General features: G+C 35.1%; 1 protein-coding gene across 1 annotated transcript; it reads left to right on the forward strand.

Annotated features, from left to right (window-relative positions):
- The first annotated feature begins 10,195 nt into the window (after positions 1-10,195).
- LOC141664361 (homeobox-leucine zipper protein ANTHOCYANINLESS 2) lies at positions 10,196-17,295 on the forward strand. Its single transcript, XM_074470295.1, has 9 exons — positions 10,196-10,857; positions 10,972-11,198; positions 11,288-11,405; positions 11,481-12,128; positions 12,242-12,343; positions 12,607-12,819; positions 14,845-15,019; positions 15,112-15,479; positions 16,461-17,295. The coding sequence occupies exons 1-9, from the start codon at positions 10,681-10,683 to the stop codon at positions 16,857-16,859; spliced, it is 2,427 nt and encodes an 808-aa protein (XP_074326396.1). The 5' UTR covers positions 10,196-10,680; the 3' UTR covers positions 16,860-17,295.
- The last annotated feature ends 3,224 nt before the right edge of the window (positions 17,296-20,519 follow it).

A 20,519-nucleotide genomic window follows, 5' to 3' on the forward strand; every position in this document is an offset into this window, starting at 1 on the left:
AATAAATATAAGAGATAAAGAATTTTAAAAGTTGATATGAATGTATATATCTACCTTATGTCTGTCACTAATGAAGGTGTAACCACCATCATTGACCACCCTCAAGTCATCTTTTAGTAAAGAAAGGAACCAGCTCCAGAAATCATTATTTTCAGCTTCAACCTGGGCCCATGCCACAGGATACATCCCATCATTGGGATCTGTGGCTACTGCTGTGAGCAAGATACCTCCAAATGGCCCCTTTAAATGGAATCCGTCCAGACCTATCAGTGGTCTACATCCATCCATAAAGCCTTCTTTCAAAGGACCCAAACAAACATAAAATCTCTTAAATCTCCTACCTTCTACACCTTCTTCTGCATCCTCTGTCATTAGCTTTACTGTGGTACTTGGCATGGCTTTTTTCAGTTCATTCCCATACCTATACAACAACTTGAATTCTTCTTCATGTTTCCCTAAAATACTTTCTTTTGCATTTTTGAGAGCTCTATATATCATGGAATATGAAACATTACATTTCAAGTCATTCACCACTTTGGAGTGAAATGCTTCAGCTGGCCAGGTAGGATTCATTCTTATCTGGTCTTCATATGCTTCTGCAATCCATATGGATGTCACCTGCTTCTGCTCCCAAACAGGATTACATGTGTGCTTTGTGAACAATGTCTTAATTTGGATACTTGTTGATCTTTGCATCTTAATACCATAACATTTCCAATTACAACCTTCAGTGCATATCCACTTTATCTTATCAGCCAAATTCTTCTTCAAATATACTCCTCTTTGATGCACAGTAGCATGTTTTCTAACAGCAGCTCTAAAAACAGCACCACAACTAAACACCATTCCAAGCTTGAACTGAGGATCATCCATATCAGTTACTTCATTAAACTCTGGATATGCAATATCTTGTTCATCACAGGAACTAATTGCCATCCTCTCTTCATCACTATCAAATGCACTTTCAGAGCTTTCACTGTCGTAAGTTTCTTTGTCATTATCTTCTACATCAGCTTGTTCATCTTCCAATACACCTACTTCCTCATGAACACCATCATCAGTCAACCCCTCAACTTTCTCATGATCTCCTTTTATCACATTTCTATCCTTCGCCACATCAGTGTCACTTGGTTGACTTGGTTGAGGTGGAGGTGGCATGTCAGCATCATCATCTACTACAAGTGGTGTATCCTCAGTATTTTTAAACAGCCCATGTTACACCAAATACATATAATATCACATTACACATAATTTCACATAACAAGATACAAAATGACAGTGCATAAATAAAAAAACTTACTCTGAGCATTGAGTATCTTCCCCTTTTTCTAGTTCTAAAAGGTGGGTTTGGAGGAGGTACTCTCCTTCTCCTCCTTGGTGCAGGTGCTTCAGTTTCGGTAGAATCTATATTTGAGGTATCAGCCTCAAATGATATGTCAGCAACAACATGTTTTTCTTCTTCCCCTTTAGTTTAATTTTTCACTTCACTTCTGTTACACTCCTCTATAATTTCAGATACTCTTTGTTCCCTTTCATCCAACTCAAATTGAGTAAAGGAGAAATCATAGTCCTCAAAACCATCACTATCTCTCATTGGTTCTGTTGTGGCAATTGTAGTATACAATATAACGGAATTACAATATCCAACTTCAATAAGATCTGTAAATATATCCACATCATTATCATTTATAATTGGCCGTAGTGCTCCTAACTCTAACAAATGGTCTGGAAACAATAACCAGGTATTGTAGGTACCTATTTCTAACCCCAAAGCTCCAAACAATTCATCCAAGTCACACATTTTAAATTTCTTGCTATTACAATAGTCGAAGTACGCTATTTTACCACCAGAGTAATCCTTAAAATGCTCAGTAAATTCTCCATCATAATTTACTTTGATGGTAAAGAAAACAGAGCCAACTGAAATAAAAAATAATTCAATTACTAAACTCCAGAATGGAGTAAAATATAATAACATGCAAATGACCCACCATACATGTGACTACAGTAAATAATTTTAAAGCAACAAAAACGTAAAAGATCACTACATTCTTTAATCGAACTCATGTTTACTACAACGTAAAGGGACCACCAACAACAGCAACAACCTTCTTCAAAGTAAAGCATAACATCCATAATAGACTATGACACATAATACATGCATAAAACGAATTGTCAGAACATATATACACACATATTGTGCTAAATTTAAGTTCGAACTACTAACCTTCATCTTCAGTTACTTCACCTTCAGGTACTACACTGTAATCGGGAGATTCATCGTCCACAAATCTTACTCTTCCCCTCATTTTACGCTTTCAATTGATGCCAATTTCGATTATCAGGTAATTAGGGTTTCATACTATAGGTAATTGGGGGTAAAAATGCCGGGTAAATGAGAGTGAGATTGGATGTAACTATGTTTCAGTTGTGCAAGTACTAAAATACCCCTGTTGACTAACGTTAACAGTCAATTTTCACGGAAAATGATGAAAGGGGTGTAATGTAAAACGGGTTTCAAAACTAAGGGATGCAACTTGCAATTTCTAAAAACAAGTATATAACTTTGAATTTTGGCCAAAGTTACGGGGTGCAATCTGCAATTCACTCTTAATTATATAAAAACTATGTAATACTTGCTACTAGGCGTCCTCTTTAAAAAAAGGACGGAAATTGAGATACTTGCTGCTCAAAATCAGACCGCTCATAAATCAAAGGGGTTGCTGGAGTCTCGGTAGAGCGGATCCTTCAGAAATATTAATATCATCACATAAATCGTAAATATCTCGCATCACTTTTTTGTAAAAAACTCTACCGGTGAGAAAAAATCTTTGACCAAAGCCAAAAAGCTTTCCGCGCTCAGGAAAGCAAACCAAGATCTACAAGAGTTTAAAGAGAGAGTTGCAGGAATACATCACAATTAATGCCCTACTATGAATGAACACCTTAAAATTTTAGAGCTTTTTAGTTTTGATCACGTTATTTTATTACTTTTAATCTAAATTAACATGTATTAAACCTAAATTGGTACGAATTGTGTGAAAGCCTGATCAGCTTTCCTAGACAAATTGTGTGATAGCCCGACCATCTATCCTAAATAAATTGTGTGGAGGCTTGATCAGCCGTCCCTAGATAACATCCAATATATATCTGATTGTGGTTCCAGTAACGGAACAAATGGTTTTGTGGTCCCTGTAATGGGACATATGGTTTTGTGGTTCCTGTAATGGAACCGATGATTTGAAAATGAAAATATCATGCTAAAATTTGACTCTGGTATTTACACAACACACAACTGATGTTATTGTTTTCAGAGCATGCTAGTGATTGATATCTAGTTTACCCATGTTTTGCTTGTTTTTGCACAAGTTCTGATTTATGTTCCTATAATTGTTTATCATTAACTGTTTTATTTATTATTCATATAGTGGTACTGCTGAGCGACTGATCGCTCACTCTTGCAAAATGTTTTGTATATTCATATATTGCAGATGCCTAGGAGACCCTTCTGTTATAGGCAGGGCCAGATTCCAGTTCCTCCTGTATCGGGCTCCTCTGAGATAGTTATGTCAGACCAGGAGTATTCTGTGAGTTGTTGTAAAAAGTTAGTTGTGTCTGGTTATTTTGAATAAGTTGGGTTGTATTAATTGTGTAACCTAAATCATACTTGAACCTGAAAAATATCCTGTTAAGGGGTTGTGTTTATAATGAAATAAGAATAAGCTGGGTTGTATTATATTTGTGGGTTGTGTAAGGCATATGTCATAGCCTATTTGTTTATTCGAGGATTTAACTCAACTCAAATAAGAATGTAATAAGTAAATAGTGGATCTACCGTCAAAGAGATATCGCAAAAGTAACATCCGTCAAAAGATTCAGAAACAAGGTTCATCTACAGACTTGAGGAGTTAATTCACTGGAAGAAGTTCAAGAAATTGATCAAGCCTCGGTGATATAAATCAAGGTTGTGGATTTAATCAAGTGACAGAGATCTCGTCAGGGTATCAAAGAATTACAAGGATTTAATCTGAAGAAAGTCAAGTTTTCAAAGTCAAGACATGAAGAAACGTCACGGAAGTTAGTCACTCATGAACCAGACAGTATATCGAGTGTCAACATTGAAGTGGTGGAATTGATTCATAATTTTCAGTGATTTTCAGAAGATTTGTAGAAGAATGGTTGTTGCTCAAGATTAGTATTAATTCTCTATTAATTAATTAAGTCATATAATTTAATTAAGAAAATAAATTATATCTGCAAAGATTAATTTATTGATTAATTGAATTTATTGGTTAATTAATTCTGAATTAATATTATGCATTTTTCAGAAATGATTTTGAATTAATATTCAAGATTAAATCAGCAAGACAAATATTTGAACTAGTATGACAATCCATTCCAAGCCATTGTCAATAGTCTCACCGAAAGTTACACTGGGAGGAGGATTGTCTTGCTAGTTCATTCTGATTGTCTTGCTAATTCAATCAATAGTCTCACCGAAAGTCTTGCTAGCTGTTGGGATTGTCTTGCTAGTTCAAAGAATAGTCTCACCGAAAGTCCTACCAGCTATGGGATTGTCATTCCAGTTCATTCCATTCTGTTGATTGTATTAAAAAAGAAAGAAGCAGCAGAGATCAAAAATACACACAGAACACAAGTCAAAAACAAGAACACAGCAGAAAAGAAAAAGAAGACAATATTTCATCCTTCATCTGCATACTTTAAGATCATAATTTCTAGTTTGTAAAGTTAAATCCAATCAACTAGAAATCATTCTCTTGTTCTTGTGTAACTATCTAGCAGATCAAAATCCCTAGAACTTAATCTCAAATTGCGTTTAGCATTTGAATCTTTTTATTGCAAAAATAGAAAAAGTTCATGTCGAATTTATTCTAGATTTGTGATAATTAATTTGAGATTAATTCCTTGTAATCGATACCGTTGTTGTAACACCCTTCAAGTTTAATAATATTCTTATTTCACTTGAATTTTGTTCAACATTTTTATTCCGCATTTAATTCGATTATTCGGTACTGTTTGTATTCAACCCCCCCTTCTACAAACACATTGGGACCTAACAGTTTGTTGTTGTTCGTGACGTCAACTCCTGACCCCGGGGTTGAGGCCGTCACATGATGCATGTGGTTCAGTGCCATCATCTCGAATCCACAACTCACGGTGTACACCTAATTCTTGACAATCTTTTTTTGACTTTGTGTTGTCTTTGGTCTTCTTTGCATCACCAAGAATTGTGTAGAAAATATTATCAATGACATTCTTTTTTGTGTGCATAATGTCAACATTATAACGAAGGCTGAGTGTCTCCCAATATGGAAGCTCAAAAAATGAAGAAAAATAAGTCCGGTTATGTTTCACCCCATAATCTCTTAATTTTTTCTTATGTGACTTTCCCGAAGGGGGAAATTGTATTTGCTCACACATCACCTTTGCACGGCCCCCTGAATGTCGAGCACAAACTGATCGTCTCTCTACACTTTCAAATTTAGTACTCCTTCTTAGGGGATCATCTACCTCTAAAAAATATCGAGCAGTGCCATAAAAACTTATTTTCCCACAATATCTGAGTTGTTTACCTTTTACTTCTCCCATACAAACTGGACACGATAACTTACCTTTGGTGGCAAGTCCAGGGAAGTCAATAATAGTCCACAAAAGTGACGCCTTCATGATAAAATTTGTACGTGAGAACATGTCATATGTTTCAACCCCGGTATTCCACAACACTTTCAATTCATATAACAATGGCCTAAGATAAACATGCAAGTCTTTTGTTGGATCTGTCGGCCCAGGAATAAGAAGAGGCATGAACATATATGGAGCATGTGTACACATAGAGGGAGGAAGGTTGTACACAACAACCACCATATGTCATACCGTATACTCCTTCACGTGCTTGTCGCGAAAAGGTCAAATTCATTTGTAGAGAGCCCGAGTCTTACATTTCGAATCTCTTTTGAAAATCTTTAAAATCTCCGATCAAATTGTTTTCATTCATCTCCATCCGATGGGTGACTTAATTCACCTTTAACTACAATTCTATCATGGTGTCATTTCATACATTTTGCAGTAGTCTCGGTCATGAATAGACGCTGCAATCTCATGGTGATAGGAAAGTAACGCAAGATTTTTGGTGGAATCTTCTGTTTTTAGGATCTTTCTGCATCTAGTATCTGTCTCCATTGCATATATCACACTTTGTCTTTTCACTATGTTCCTTGTAAAATAACATACAATCATTCTCGTAAGCATCAATTTTCTCATACTGCATATGCAATCCTTTAATCATCTCTCGCATAGTGTAGTACTTTTGGGGCAATTTATGATCATCAGGCAATATTAATCCAATAAGACGAAGCAAGTCATCAAAGCCATTATTACTGCAATTATGTTTGTTTTTCCACTGAAGTAACTTCATTGAGAACTCCAATATTGTAAAATTGATATTGTTTGGATAAATTGGTTCAGAAGCAGTATTCACCATCTTGTAAAATGTTTTTGCTGTTTCGTTTGGTTCTTCCTCGAAATTCCCGCAATCCTCAAAATCATTGTCATCATGTGCATCGTACATGTCGTCGTCTCTGTATCCAGAACTCGTTCCAACCTCGACTTGTGATATATCTTTCTCCCCATGACAATCCCATGTTGTATACCACTGCATGATACCATGTCGATACAATCTCGGCACGGATATTTTATAAGACCGTTATCTTCTTCTTCGCTATGTTCTATAGCAAATTTAATGAATCTATCCACACCGGCTTTACATTCTTCCGTTAAATATTTTGCCTCATTAAACTGGTTACGACCAACACAACTACGATCGGATGCCATCTACAAATCCGCACATACATGTAATTATTAACCACTAACAATATCAACATTTTACACTATTTATCATCCTATTGGAAAAATTAGTAAACAATAATTAATATTTATCAACAAATTTAAGTTATATGTATAAAAGTTATGCAATTATATCAAAGAAAAGATACAAACACAAAAATAAATGAAAATAGATAATTATACTTAATGGATAATTGTGGCTGGTAAGAGGAAAGAGACAACAGAGTTACCAAAATGGAGTTACTAAATTCAACCGAATTTAGAAGAAAATAGGAAGCGGCTAAATACAACGGAATACGGTCGTATTTGGAGCTACTAAATTCAACTGAATTCAGAATAAAATAGGAAGCAGCTAAATACAACTGAATACAATTATACTTCATTTTCTACAATATTCGGTCGTATATAATTTTTCACCACTGGCGGTCGTATTTAGGAGTGTATATTTTGCAATAGACCGGGAAAGTTCCACCTGTTTTGACGCCGAAAATTGGAAAAATGCGAGAAGATTAAATTCGACCGAAATCTATTGTATTTAGGAGTGCCCAATAATTTAATAGACGGGAAAATTCCCTCTAATTTTTTGTCAAGTGTAAATTCAACCAACAATCGGTCGAATTTGCGAGCACGACTAAATTTAACTACCGGCGATCCAATTTATTATTAAATTCGACCGTGCTAAATACAACCGGACTTTTATACAACCGATTGCAGTCGTATTTAGCCGCATGTATTTACATAGTTGTATTTAACCTTATTTTCTTGTAGTGATTTTCGTGACAAAACGAACACAGAGTAATATGAGCTAAGTAAGCTAACCTTTTATTGTTGAAGAGAGGCTATGAATCCGACAAGACTCTCTGAATGTGGAACGATAGTGATCAATATTGAATATAGTTTTCATATCTCTAATTACAACTAGAGTATATATATAAATCTCGACAATTAATTTGTAATCTAGTAAAATTACATAATTTTAATCAAGTTGAGACGTATTTTTATTTCTTGGCGAATTGAAAATTTTAATAAGCTTGTAATCACTTATCAAGAAATTTGTGAAAATAACTACTTATTGAAAAAATAAACAAGTATACAATACAACTTTAATCTTCTGTTGGGAGTAAAAATAAAAATAATTAAATTAAAGAAACACACACATACATAATATGTATGTCTGTTAATGGATCGGGTTTGGAATGAATCGACCTAAATTTATATCCATATTCATTTATTATTTCGTATTCGAATTCAAACCAGACCGATCTGGATTTTTCTAAGGCCGATTCATATTCAGATCCGTTTAGATCACGAATTTCGGCTCGAATATTCTCTCCATTTATGTATATTTATTTTTTAACATAACTTATTACAAAAGTTTTTATAAATTGAAACATACCAAAAATTAACCATACTATTCAATTGTAAAATATTTGATTCTAAAAATGAAAAAAAAATTGATGTATCGAAGTGAAACTGTTATGTAAATTGAGATTGAGGTGATATGTAGTTCTGAAAAGTTAAAAGAATTAGAGTATAATATAAAAATGGACTGGACCGTAGAGATTAGATCGAATAAAGTAATGGACCTTGACTAAGGATAAGAATTCTAAATTAGAAATTGTAAAATTATTTTTATTATATATATATATATAATCTTATATAAATAAATGAATATATATGTGAACCGGATCAGGTGTTTAACGGATCAAATCTACCTATATCCATATTCGCTTCACTTATAATCGCATTTTTCCTATCAGATCGGATCTATATTCTGAATTCATATCCGCTAAAATGATCTAGGATCGGATTGAGTCGGATCGGATTTTCGCTCAATTCATAAGCCTACATGTACATATTTTTTAAACAACGATTTCTATGACGTGGATACATAATAAGAAATTATGTATCAAATTTTGGTTGGTTGTTGTTCAATAAATATGATGACTTCTATTTCTGAAAAATTTCAACTAATAAAAAATATCCAACTCATATAATATATTGTTAGAAGAATAATGCTAGATACACAAAAAATATTGCAAGAAATTGCAAACATAGACACTAAATTTTCGTGTCATTTCATGTCGTGTAAGTCGTATCTTGTCCAAAATTGACGGGTGTAGAGACAAGGTCCCTTTAACAAAAGTTAAGCTCAAATCTGAGTGATTTCTTCTTTGTGAAAACTATTCATGCTGTGTTCCACACCGATGATACTGTTCCTGTAAAAAAGATGAACACGGATCCCCAAGTTTAGGTGAAAATAAGAGACAGAAGATCTGACGAAGCATTTGAGCTGTCGTTTCTAAATCTTCCTTCTCAATCACTACTAGTAAATAAACTTTTGTTTTTCTACAGGGCTCCTTTGTTGTTTTGTTATCATCAAATCATGTGAGAAAAAGGTTAAAAGAAGGTCACATTTTCCCACTGTCCTCACCTCAGATAAGTAAGAGAGAGAAAATTTGAGAGAGTCAACCACCCTTTTCCTTCCTTCTTTTGTTCTTTTTTATATATATATAGCAAATTATCCCTCACTAGCTTGATTGGCATACACCATCCGTAATGTTTCATTGCAGACTTTTCGTAATGTTTTATTGAGGCAAGTGAGTACTATCGCAACAAACCATTGCGGCAGCTTTACATAATTATATATATATATATATATAATTATGTAAAGCTCAGTCTACTTCAAACATACTCCCTCCGTCACACTGAGATATTTACGTTACTATTCAGCACACATTTCGAGACTTTTATAAAGTATAGTTTTATAATGTTTTTTCAAAAAAAAAAAAATTTAAATAAAAGTTTAAACATAAAATTTTTATTCAAAAAAAATTAAAAAGAAATATTGTGAAACTATATTTTAAACGAGCATTGAAAAGCGTGCCGAAAAGTAACGTAAACAATCTAGTGAGACGGAGGGAGTATGTTATAACATATAGTAATTTATATTGACTGATTGTTATATTATTACACGATATATGTAAATTTTGATTTTCGTTGCAAATATGTAGGATATTAACATATATAATAATTTTATTATAGGATAGTTTTATTATTATAATAATTTTTTTGTTTGTTTGGTTGCTGGATATATAAGTCTCTATCAGTACTGTCTGTTCAATTATAATCGAGAATCTGTAATATTATAATAAAATTCTACTCTTTTTTCTCTTCTATTCGTACTGAAATTTTCATATTTTCGTATTATGATATATTGTAACATACGTTTAACTTAAGTCGGGATCATCCTACTGTGGAGTCCAGTAGTATATAATATGTGATGTGTGTATATATGTAAGGCTTTCAGGAGTCCACATATTTGTATATCTATATTATCTCTTCAATCTTTCTATGCTCACTTCAAAAATCAAGCCTTTTTTATTCCCCTCTTCATTTTGCTTCTCTTTCCTCCTTTTTATCTTTTTGTTTTATATTTCTTTCTACTTTTCTTGGTTCCTTTTCATGAACTCTGCCTTTTTGTTGGAAAGCATGTACAACAAGTCTCTACACTAGCTAGGGTTTCTTTTCTTGAGTAACTTTTTGAGTTTCTAATTAGAGAGGAAGTTTGAGACATTTGGATTAGTCCTTGTGTCTCCTCAGCCTCTCTCTATCTCCCTCTCCCCCAAGTTTTCTTGATTTGCTCCTTCAAATTTAACATTGTAATTACATATTTATAGTACTTGTTTTTGAAATCCATTTTGTAGGGCTCTTAAACAAGTTCAAGTTTAATTTTTAGAAAAAATTAGTTTTGTGATTAGTACATAAACTTATACTTCACTTGATTTAGCTAATAATTAGCTTTATATATATTTGATGAGTTTTGCGGGTTTTCTTGATAATAGTAATTCTAGTGGAGGGAGAATTGCAGGTGAAAATAATAATATAGGTTTTAGTAACAACATGCCCTCTGGTGCAATTTCTCAGCCAAGACTTGTTACTCAATCTTTTGTTAAGTCCATGATCAACCCTCCTGGCCTCTCTCTTGCCCTTGTATGTAATCTCTCTCTCTCTCCCCCCCCATCTCTCTCTCTCTCCCCCCATCTCTCTCTCTCTCTCTCTCTCTCTCTCTCGTTTTGACTGACAGTGTGGTTTTGGTGAAAGCAGCAAACGAGTATGGAGGGGCAAGGGGAGGTGACAAGAATGGGTGACAATAATTATGAGACAACTAATGTTGGTGGTAGGAGAAGTAGAGATGAAGAACATGAGAGTAGATCTGGTAGTGACAATATGGATGGAGGTTCAGGAGATGATCAAGATGCTGATGACGCGAAGCCACCAAGAAAAAAAAGATACCACCGACACACACCGCAACAAATTCAAGAACTTGAATCGTATGAATAAAATTAATCAAGTACTTCTTGCTTAAATTTGTAACTTTTTTCTGCTTTGTGTTTAATTTTTTTTTTTTTTGGAATTTTAGTCTTTTCAAAGAGTGTCCTCATCCAGACGAGAAGCAAAGGCTAGAGCTTAGCAGAAGGCTTTCTTTGGAGACTCGGCAAGTTAAGTTTTGGTTTCAAAATCGAAGAACTCAAATGAAGGTACGATAAATATATGATTCATATGAAGAATTTGCTGTACTTTTTGTTGCTGATTGATGTTTTTATTTGATTCAGACTCAACTCGAGCGGCATGAGAATTCATTGCTTAGGCAAGAGAATGATAAGCTGCGAGCCGAAAATATGTCGATAAGAGAGGCTATGAGAAATCCAATCTGCACAAGCTGTGGAGGTCCAGCCATGATTGGAGACATTTCTCTAGAAGAACAACATCTGCGGATGGAGAATGCGCGATTAAAAGATGAACTAGACAAAGTTTGTGCATTAACTGGGAAGTTTCTGGGACGCCCCATGTCATCTACAAGTTTGGAACTCGGTGTAGGGAATGGTTTTGGTGGTTTAAGTTCAGTTTCAACAGCTTTGCCTTTAGGCCATTCTGATTATGGTAATGGGATATCCAGTTCATTGTCTGTGATACCTCAGAGTAGATCGAATTCGGGTGCCACGGGGATCGAGAGATCGATGTACCTCGAGCTCGCGTTAGCTTCAATGGATGAGCTGGTGAAAATGGCACAGACTGATGAGCCTTTGTGGATAAGGAACTGGGAAGGTGGAAGAGAAATGCTGAATTATGATGAGTACTTGAGGATTTTTAACAGCCCTTGTAATGGTCCAAGGCCTAATGGCTTTGTTACGGAGGCTTCTCGAGAGAGCGGAATGGTCATCATCAATAGCTTAGCTCTTGTGGAGACGCTAATGGATTCGGTGAGTTTGCAAAATATTCTGGCTACGAAAGTAATCTTGTTGTATTCTGGTATATGAATGCGAGAAATGTGTGAATATACTTCTAATTTTGACATTTGATTTCATTTGAGTAGAACAAATGGGCAGAAATGTTTCCTTGTATGATTGCGAGAACTTCAACAACAGATGTTATTTCAAATGGTATGGGCGGTACTAGAAATGGTGCACTTCAATTGGTAAGAACCAAAGTTCTTAAATCTTCTCGTGACCCGTTTGGGAAACTGGATTTTATTTGAAATTCTAGATTTGAACAAATAAGTTGTTTGAGAATTTGGATTTGGATTTCATTTGAAATCCAGGACATTGAAATATCAGTATAAACATGAGAATTTGAAATGACAACTCAAACCCTGTCATTTGAAATGAAATGCAAGTTTTCAAACGCCCTCTTATTTACTTTTCTGACTTTAAAATTTACTGAAAATTATTATTTCCGTAGATGCACACGGAGCTACAAGTCCTATCACCGTTAGTTCCTGTCCGGGAAGTGCATTTTCTGAGATTCTGCAAGCAACTTGCAGAGGGAGTTTGGGCTGTAGCTGATGTCTCCGTCGACTCTATCCGAGAAAATGCCGGTGCACCTCCATTTTTCAGCTGCAGAAGGCAACCTTCAGGTTGTGTAGTGCAAGATATGCCTAATGGATACTCTAAGGTAATTACTCATACATAGAGATACCATGGGGTGTCACCAACTTTTTCCCCCTTTTTTTGATAAACTTCATCATATATAGTTTGGTATTGCCATCCCATAGACTTTAATATGTTTGTTGAAGCACCTACAACCTTAGAACTTAGTTGAAACATTTATTATAGGCTTAATAACCTTTTCGTCCTCAAAATTTGTACCAGTTTACTCATGAAACCCTGAAGTTTATACATTTCCAGGCCTCGGATATTCAAAATGTGTTTTTTTTAACCCTTGGACCGGGAAAAAAACCGGGTGAAAACCGACCGGTCTAAGGGTAAAATGTTACATTTTCAGTACCTGAGAGACAAAAATGTACGGTAATGAACTACCAGCTCTGATGAGTATATTGGTGCAAAGTTTGAGGTTTAAAAGTCCATTAAGCCTTTATTATATATTAAAACGGAGATGAAAATAACTCGTACTTAGATCATTTCATTCACTACAAGAAACAGAGTGAAAATTGACAGAACGGTCGATTTTCATTTAAAAATGGCCGGTTTTCCTACTCTCGATGTCTTATTTGCTAAATTTTCAATTCATGGTAGTACGTAAATAATTTGTCGAAAACAAGATGTCGAGTGTTTGAATCTGCCCTAATATTTAAGTTCCGCAAAGAAAATCACTAATAATCCGGAAGATTAGCAAGTAAATTAAGACTTCTTGTTGTCATTCTTGTCTACAAGAACCTTCCCAAGCATTATTTTATGACTGTAAATGCTTCATTTGGTACGGTTGATGTCAGATTAATCAACTGGGTTTTGCTTAAAACAAGCAAAAACTATGTTGATTAGCAAATCGAGGTCACTAAACTCGCTACCATACAATACAGAATAGTCCTCTATATGAATCAGAAGCATTGTCAATTTGTCATCAACAAACATTGGGTAAATAAAATATGAATATGATGTTTCTATTCCAATATTTGATGCTATCTCGAACAGTGCACAAAGGAGTATAAAAATTGTAAAAACTGTGCATTACCTTGTTGCAGACCCTTGTAGTCAAACTCTGGGACTGTCACAATTTTGTACTCACGTGAGAGTATCTTACTATCTTATCTTAATTAGGGTACAATTTACCTCGTTCCTACAAATCTTGCAAAACTTGTGCCTTGTTTGCCTATTTCTATTTTACATAGATCTAAGCTCTAGGGACATTGTAATGTCTTTCCTTGAGCCCAGTGTTATAGATTTCGGAAATTGGAACTATTCGGTTGAGGTACTTATTTACGATTTATCGGACGATTTTTAAAAAATCGGATGATTAATCGGCGATTTATCGGAAAACGGTCAAATCGGACAAATATTTTTGACCGATTTTTGAACGATTTATCGGCGATTTTTAAAAAATCGGCCGATTTATATAATAGAGCTTGGGCCTGATATCTATTTGACCATTTTTTAAAGTTCTTTTTTGTCCTCTGAGATTGTGATTATTAATAAAAAAATATTTGGTTTTTGTTTATATCGGATAATTAGGTAAATTTAAATCAATCTCGAACCACATTTTGTTACCAAATTTATGCAAAACATTATATATGTCATATATATAATTAGTCTAAGAATGTTGATTTGATTTGGTCGTCACAGATGTAGTAGTCATTTCGGAATTAGTATTATTAGTGAAAGAGATTAAGATTCAATTTCTAACGAGTACAACATTAACTTAATAATACTGCTATATAATGCTATGGCCCGTTTGTCAAACTGGATTTCATTTAAAATTCAAAATATTTAAATATTAGTATAATAATGAGAATTTGAAATGATAACTCAAATCATATAATTTGAAATGAAATATAAATTTACAAACACTTTCTTAATATGATTAGGTTATCATAAATATGTGCATTGCAGATGTTATAATAGCTACAAGTAATAAAGGCTCTTATTAGGTGATATCTACATATCACAACTCTGAATATTCTCATTTAATATCAATGGTTAACATATATCTGGTTATATATGAACTAAATGAAAATGCACACAGGTTACATGGGTAGAGCATGCAGAATATGAAGAAAATACAGTTCACCATCTCTACCGGCCTCTTATCGGCGCCGGGTTAGGCTTCGGCGCTCAACGATGGGTAGCAACCCTGCAACGCCAATGCGAATGTCTAGCCATCCTCATGTCCTCCACTGTCCCGTCTCGAGACCATACTGGTAACAATAATTCATCATATACCGCCTTAATACTGTTGATGCCAATTTTTGTCACGGACTGGACATTAACAAGTATAGTAATGTTAATGCAGCTATAACAGCTAGTGGTCGAAGAAGCATGCTAAAGCTGGCACAGAGAATGACCGATAATTTCTGCGCTGGAGTCTGCGCGTCCACCGTGCACAAGTGGAACAAGCTCTCAGCTGGAAATGTGGATGAAGATGTACGTGTGATGACACGTAAGAGTGTCGATGATCCCGGTGAGCCACCGGGGATTGTTCTGAGTGCAGCAACTTCCGTTTGGCTGCCGATATCTCCACAAAGACTGTTTGATTTTCTGAGAGATGAACGGTTGAGAAGTGAGTGGGACATTCTTTCTAATGGCGGTCCTATGCAAGAAATGGCTCATATTGCCAAAGGACAAGATCATGGCAACTGTGTTTCCCTCCTCCGTGCCAGTGTACTCCCCCTCTCCTTCATCAAATTTACTCCTTCTTCGATATTCATATTTACACATACATCTACACGAATTTTAGCATCACCATAAGCAGGGTCGGACTGAGATTAGAGGGCTCTAGCGGAAATCAGTTTATGGGACCCTAATTTACATCTATCATGAAAATTCATATATAATACTTAAATAAGGTAGAAATTTTTGTGTCTCTTGAGTGTCGCGGACCCTACGCGCAAGTCTTGCTCGTCTATAACCAGGGTCACCACTGACCATAAGGACGGAGCTCATAATTAATCTAAATTGCAGTCTCGACTGAACATCGAAATCTAAGTATCCTACATTTTCTCTCGAACCGTACTTCTAGTTAAATAATACCTCCGTCATATTGGATTGTTGACATTGTTCAAATTCCCCCTCACATAATTTGAATATCGTTAACAACTTATCGGGACAGAGAGAGTATTAGCTTAAATATGTCTTACATTCAAAAGTTATCGACAACTGTTTTCTACTTGAACTGTGTCGAAAATTTGATTTCCTTCACAACTTATACATGACGTAAAGTAATTAGTCATTCTAAAACCTTAACGCGTCGGTAATAAAGTTTCAGGATCATAATTGCATATGCATGGGCAATTGTATAGTATTGTGCTAGAGAAGGTAAACATGTAAACACATGCATGTAAAAATAGAGTGGTCTAGAAAAGAGAAAGATTTAGACTAGGACTACATCTAAGGTCCCCTACCCAAACAAACAGTAAGTGTCAAAAAGAGAGGGAAAATTGAAAAATGACAAAAATGTCACTGTATTTTACCTTGATTTACTTCAATTATTCATTTACAAAGTCAAAATCACAAGGACACAGATGCTACCTTTCTAGGTCAGACTCTGACATTACACACATTTATGCAGTTGAGTTGACTCTTTCAAAAAGCTTGTAATGGCATTTCCGTAAATATGATGACTTTGTGAAAATAATTTGGCAGGCAATGAACCCCAATCAGAGCAGCATGTTGATTTTACAAGAGACTTGCATAGACGCGGCTGGTTCGCTTGTGGTGTACGCGCCTGTTGACATACCAGCCATGCATGTTGTGATGAACGGTGGAGATTCTGCTTACGTGGCACTTCTGCCATCCGGGTTTGCTATTGTTCCGGATGGGCAGGGCTCTCGCGGTCGCGGGCCATCGGGTAATGGGGCGGTTAGTAATGGCGGGTCGGGTCATCGGACGGGCGGGTCGCTTTTAACGGTGGCGTTTCAAATATTGGTGAATAGTTTGCCTACCGCTAAGCTCACCGTTGAGTCCGTCGAAACCGTTAATAATCTTATTTCTTGCACCGTTCAAAAAATCAAAGCGGCTATTCAGTCCGAAAGTTCACTTTGATAACGTTACGTTACTACTGATGCGACTGATGCGGGAATTATGTGTACTGTGTTACGAATTTGTGTGAATTCAGGTATTGTATCGAAGAGTTAAGTGCAATGTAGTGGAGTTTTTTTGGAATTTTACTGATACGAGAGTTTTGTGCACGATGTAAAGACGTGGGAATACGAGTCAAGAACGAACCGCGGTTTGTAAATGTATCCTTGCTAATATGAGTGAAGGGGGGCTTAGGTGAAGAGCGAGTTGTGTATGTAATGATGCAGGGGTGGTGGTTCGGGTATTGACTCAAGTTAAACCCGTGAAATTTGTCACGACTGCAAAAGAAGCTAGCTGTGTATGATGTATTTAGTTCTCTTGAGTGATTGACTATGTATATTTTGAATTGTGTTGGATTTGTTTGAAGCTTAATTTCTAATCAATTAAATTTTAATTTCCATTGCACTCGTTACTTTTGTGAAGCGTGTAATTTTTTTTTGAAAAATGAAAATAATTTAATAATGAAAAGCCATACGGCATCTACATATATGATCGAAATTGAATAAACGCATAATTATATCGCTGTTGAATCCTTCCTTCTTGTATAGACAAACAAGCGATTTTTTGAAGTGATATCTACATGATTTAATCCTCCAATTGTTGTTTTGAGCAATCGGCCACAAATTATTCACCATAAAAACTTTTATCACCGAATTAACACCATGAAAATTCCGCAGATCTGTAATCTCGAACATGATGAACTGCAAACAAATCAAATAAAACCAAACTCTCACAAGGAGAGACAAACAAAACCCCAAATAAATTGAGAAATTATTGAAGATTAACAAGAGATGAACTAACAATAATAAAAAGAAAAAGAGATCGGGGCGTTCCACCGGTGAAAGCTGATGGAAGCAAGAGATGAACTAACAATAATAAAAAGAAGAAGAGATCGGGGTTTTCCACCGGTAAAAGCCGATGGAAGCCTCTCGGAGATGATAGGGAGGTTATTTCAAGATTGAGAGAATGTTAGGGTTTCGGGTTTACTTTCAAGGTTCGTAGGAGGAAAGTATTATGCTTCAACAAAATGGCGCAGGATTCTCCCCGCTAACCTATGTTTTTAACAAATTTGTTATTTTGTGAAGCATGTATTAGGAGTATAATTATTTTCTTAATAACATTATTTGATTTTTGTGAGCGAAATACTTTAATACGACTATTTTATTCACGCTAAGTTTTGAATTTTCGACATCACATAAAAAGAACGATATAGATTCGCGGGGAGCTTCGGAGTGCGGAGAAAAGTGGGGGCGGCTAGGTCTGTTAAGTATATAAGGAGGTGCATTTATTGAGTTTTGCAGTCTCTTTTGGAAGAGAGGCTCCCATTGCATTTAATGCTGCAACTCGTGAGAATTTGTTTCACAAAAATTTTGAAATTTTGAGTTATAAACTTATAATGTTGCATTTGAATCTTTTTAAAATAATAGAGTTAAATCAAAAAAATATATTTCTTGTTGGTATTATAAATTTATTGATTTCTACCTGTTATTTTTCTGTAAATTTGATTTTTCACTTGAAATATCCAGTATTAAGTAAAATGTAATGAATTGATTTCTGATTGAAAAATAAATTGTAGATTTGAAATTTTTGTTAAAAAAATATAATATGATTTTTTGAATCATGTAAAATGGAGTTAAAATGAGTGAGATATTTTTAAATTCATAACCAAACTTTGAGCATTAATATTCTACTCATATTGACTCCATTTTACATAATTTGAGAATATATTTTACATATTTTTTGCACAAAAAATTCAAATATATAACTGGTTTTCGGACTGGAAATCAATCATATAACGTTAACACGAGGATATCTAAAATGAAAAGTCATCAAATATACTGGATTATCAGCTGTATAAGCTAGAGCAGCCAATTTCGTACATAATACGATAACACGACACGAAAAATAACGTGTTGGGTTGATATTTTTGGTATATGAACCCGAAAATACACGGATGAATTTAATGTCGGTTTTGGATTTACCCTTAGGTACACGATACAAAACGAAAATACACGAAATAAATAAATATATTTATAATAATAATATAAATAAATATATCTTACAATAATATTTACATATACAGTTAAAACTCTTTAAAGTAATAGGGTCACGACTAAAAAATATATTACTTTAATGAGTTTATTATTTTATCGAAAGTAAATATACACTGTGTCTATTATGTTCAGACCGGAGAAAAGTATTATTTTAGCGAGATTATTATTTTATCGATGATTACTTCATCGAGATTTAACTGTAATTTTTACAAAAAATAGATCCAAAATAGGTTTAAATTTATATTTCACAAAACTTGAATGTACTTTAGTTTGTATGACACTAAAGACTCGAGTAGTAAAAGCAAAATATTTAGATTAAATTATATTTATTTTTAATTTATTATTAAATTTAAATTACACGAAACACGACACGAAATGTACACGAACATAAAATGAAACAAATCCTTAACGGTTCGGATTTGGGTTAAGTGTTCATGGCACAAAACACGAAAATATATGATATAAAAATACATAAAACAAATGAATCACAGATCTAGTAGTATAAGCCAACAGAAATAGATGATACAAGCGGAAAAAATTAATTTTAGGATGGTATGATAGAAAATATACCTTTATATTAAAACTGTGAACAGGTGTTAATGTACTGCAGCAGACAAAGAAATGCATGGGTATGTAATAAGTAGGTGTGAATAGAGCCGGCCAAAAGAGCGGTTTGGATCGGCCCGCTCGTTATTCGGCTCGCCGGAAATTCGTACAGTTCGCCTCGAAACGTGCCGAGTCACTATTCGGATCGAACCGTTAGTTAAAACGAACCGACCACGAGTTAATAATCTGAAAACCGGAACCGGACCGTAACCGGACCGGCCCGACCCGCTTTAACCGCCAACGACTTTGCAAGCACGAACCGGCACGGCTCGCCAAATACGTCTGAATTCGCCAAACTCGCCTGAATTCGCCTGAACTCGCCTGAATTCGCCTGAACGAACCGCTCGCATTCGCCTAACTCGGCTCGCATTCGCCTAACTCAGCTCGCATTCGTATAACTCGCCTAACTCGCCTAACTCGCCTAATTCACGAGTCGATCCCGGGTTATCACTTTATCAAACCGGCACGACTCGGCTCGGCTCGTTCACTTCTACGTGCCGTTCACGAGTTACTGGCTAATTGATTCGGCTCGCTTGAAACTCGGCACGGCCCGGACGGCCCGACCGTCTGGCCACCTCTAGGTGTGAAGCCTTGTGCATTGCTTTGTCTTTTGGAGTCCATCCATATGCATTGTCTGTATACACACAAAGTGGTCCTAATTTAGTCCCGAATATGAAACATTTCACATAATTCATTCAAAATATCAACCCCATACACACACTGACACACACACATGTATCACACACACTAATATGAATCCATTGAAATTATAGTCATTCGGGTCCATCAAAATCACCAACTTGGTTTTTTCAATCAAGCCATGGAATTTGGACTCGTGTGTCCACTTCAATCAGATGAATCTGGAATAAAATTCTTATTCCTTTCAAAATCTATCTAGAGATAAAAAAAATATGTGTGCATATGTAGTGTAGTGCGAAATAATGTTTCGTTTAGGTCAAATATT

This window comes from Apium graveolens, chromosome 6 (genome assembly GCF_009905375.1).
Source record: "Apium graveolens cultivar Ventura chromosome 6, ASM990537v1, whole genome shotgun sequence".
Taxonomy (NCBI): Eukaryota; Viridiplantae; Streptophyta; class Magnoliopsida; order Apiales; family Apiaceae; genus Apium; species Apium graveolens.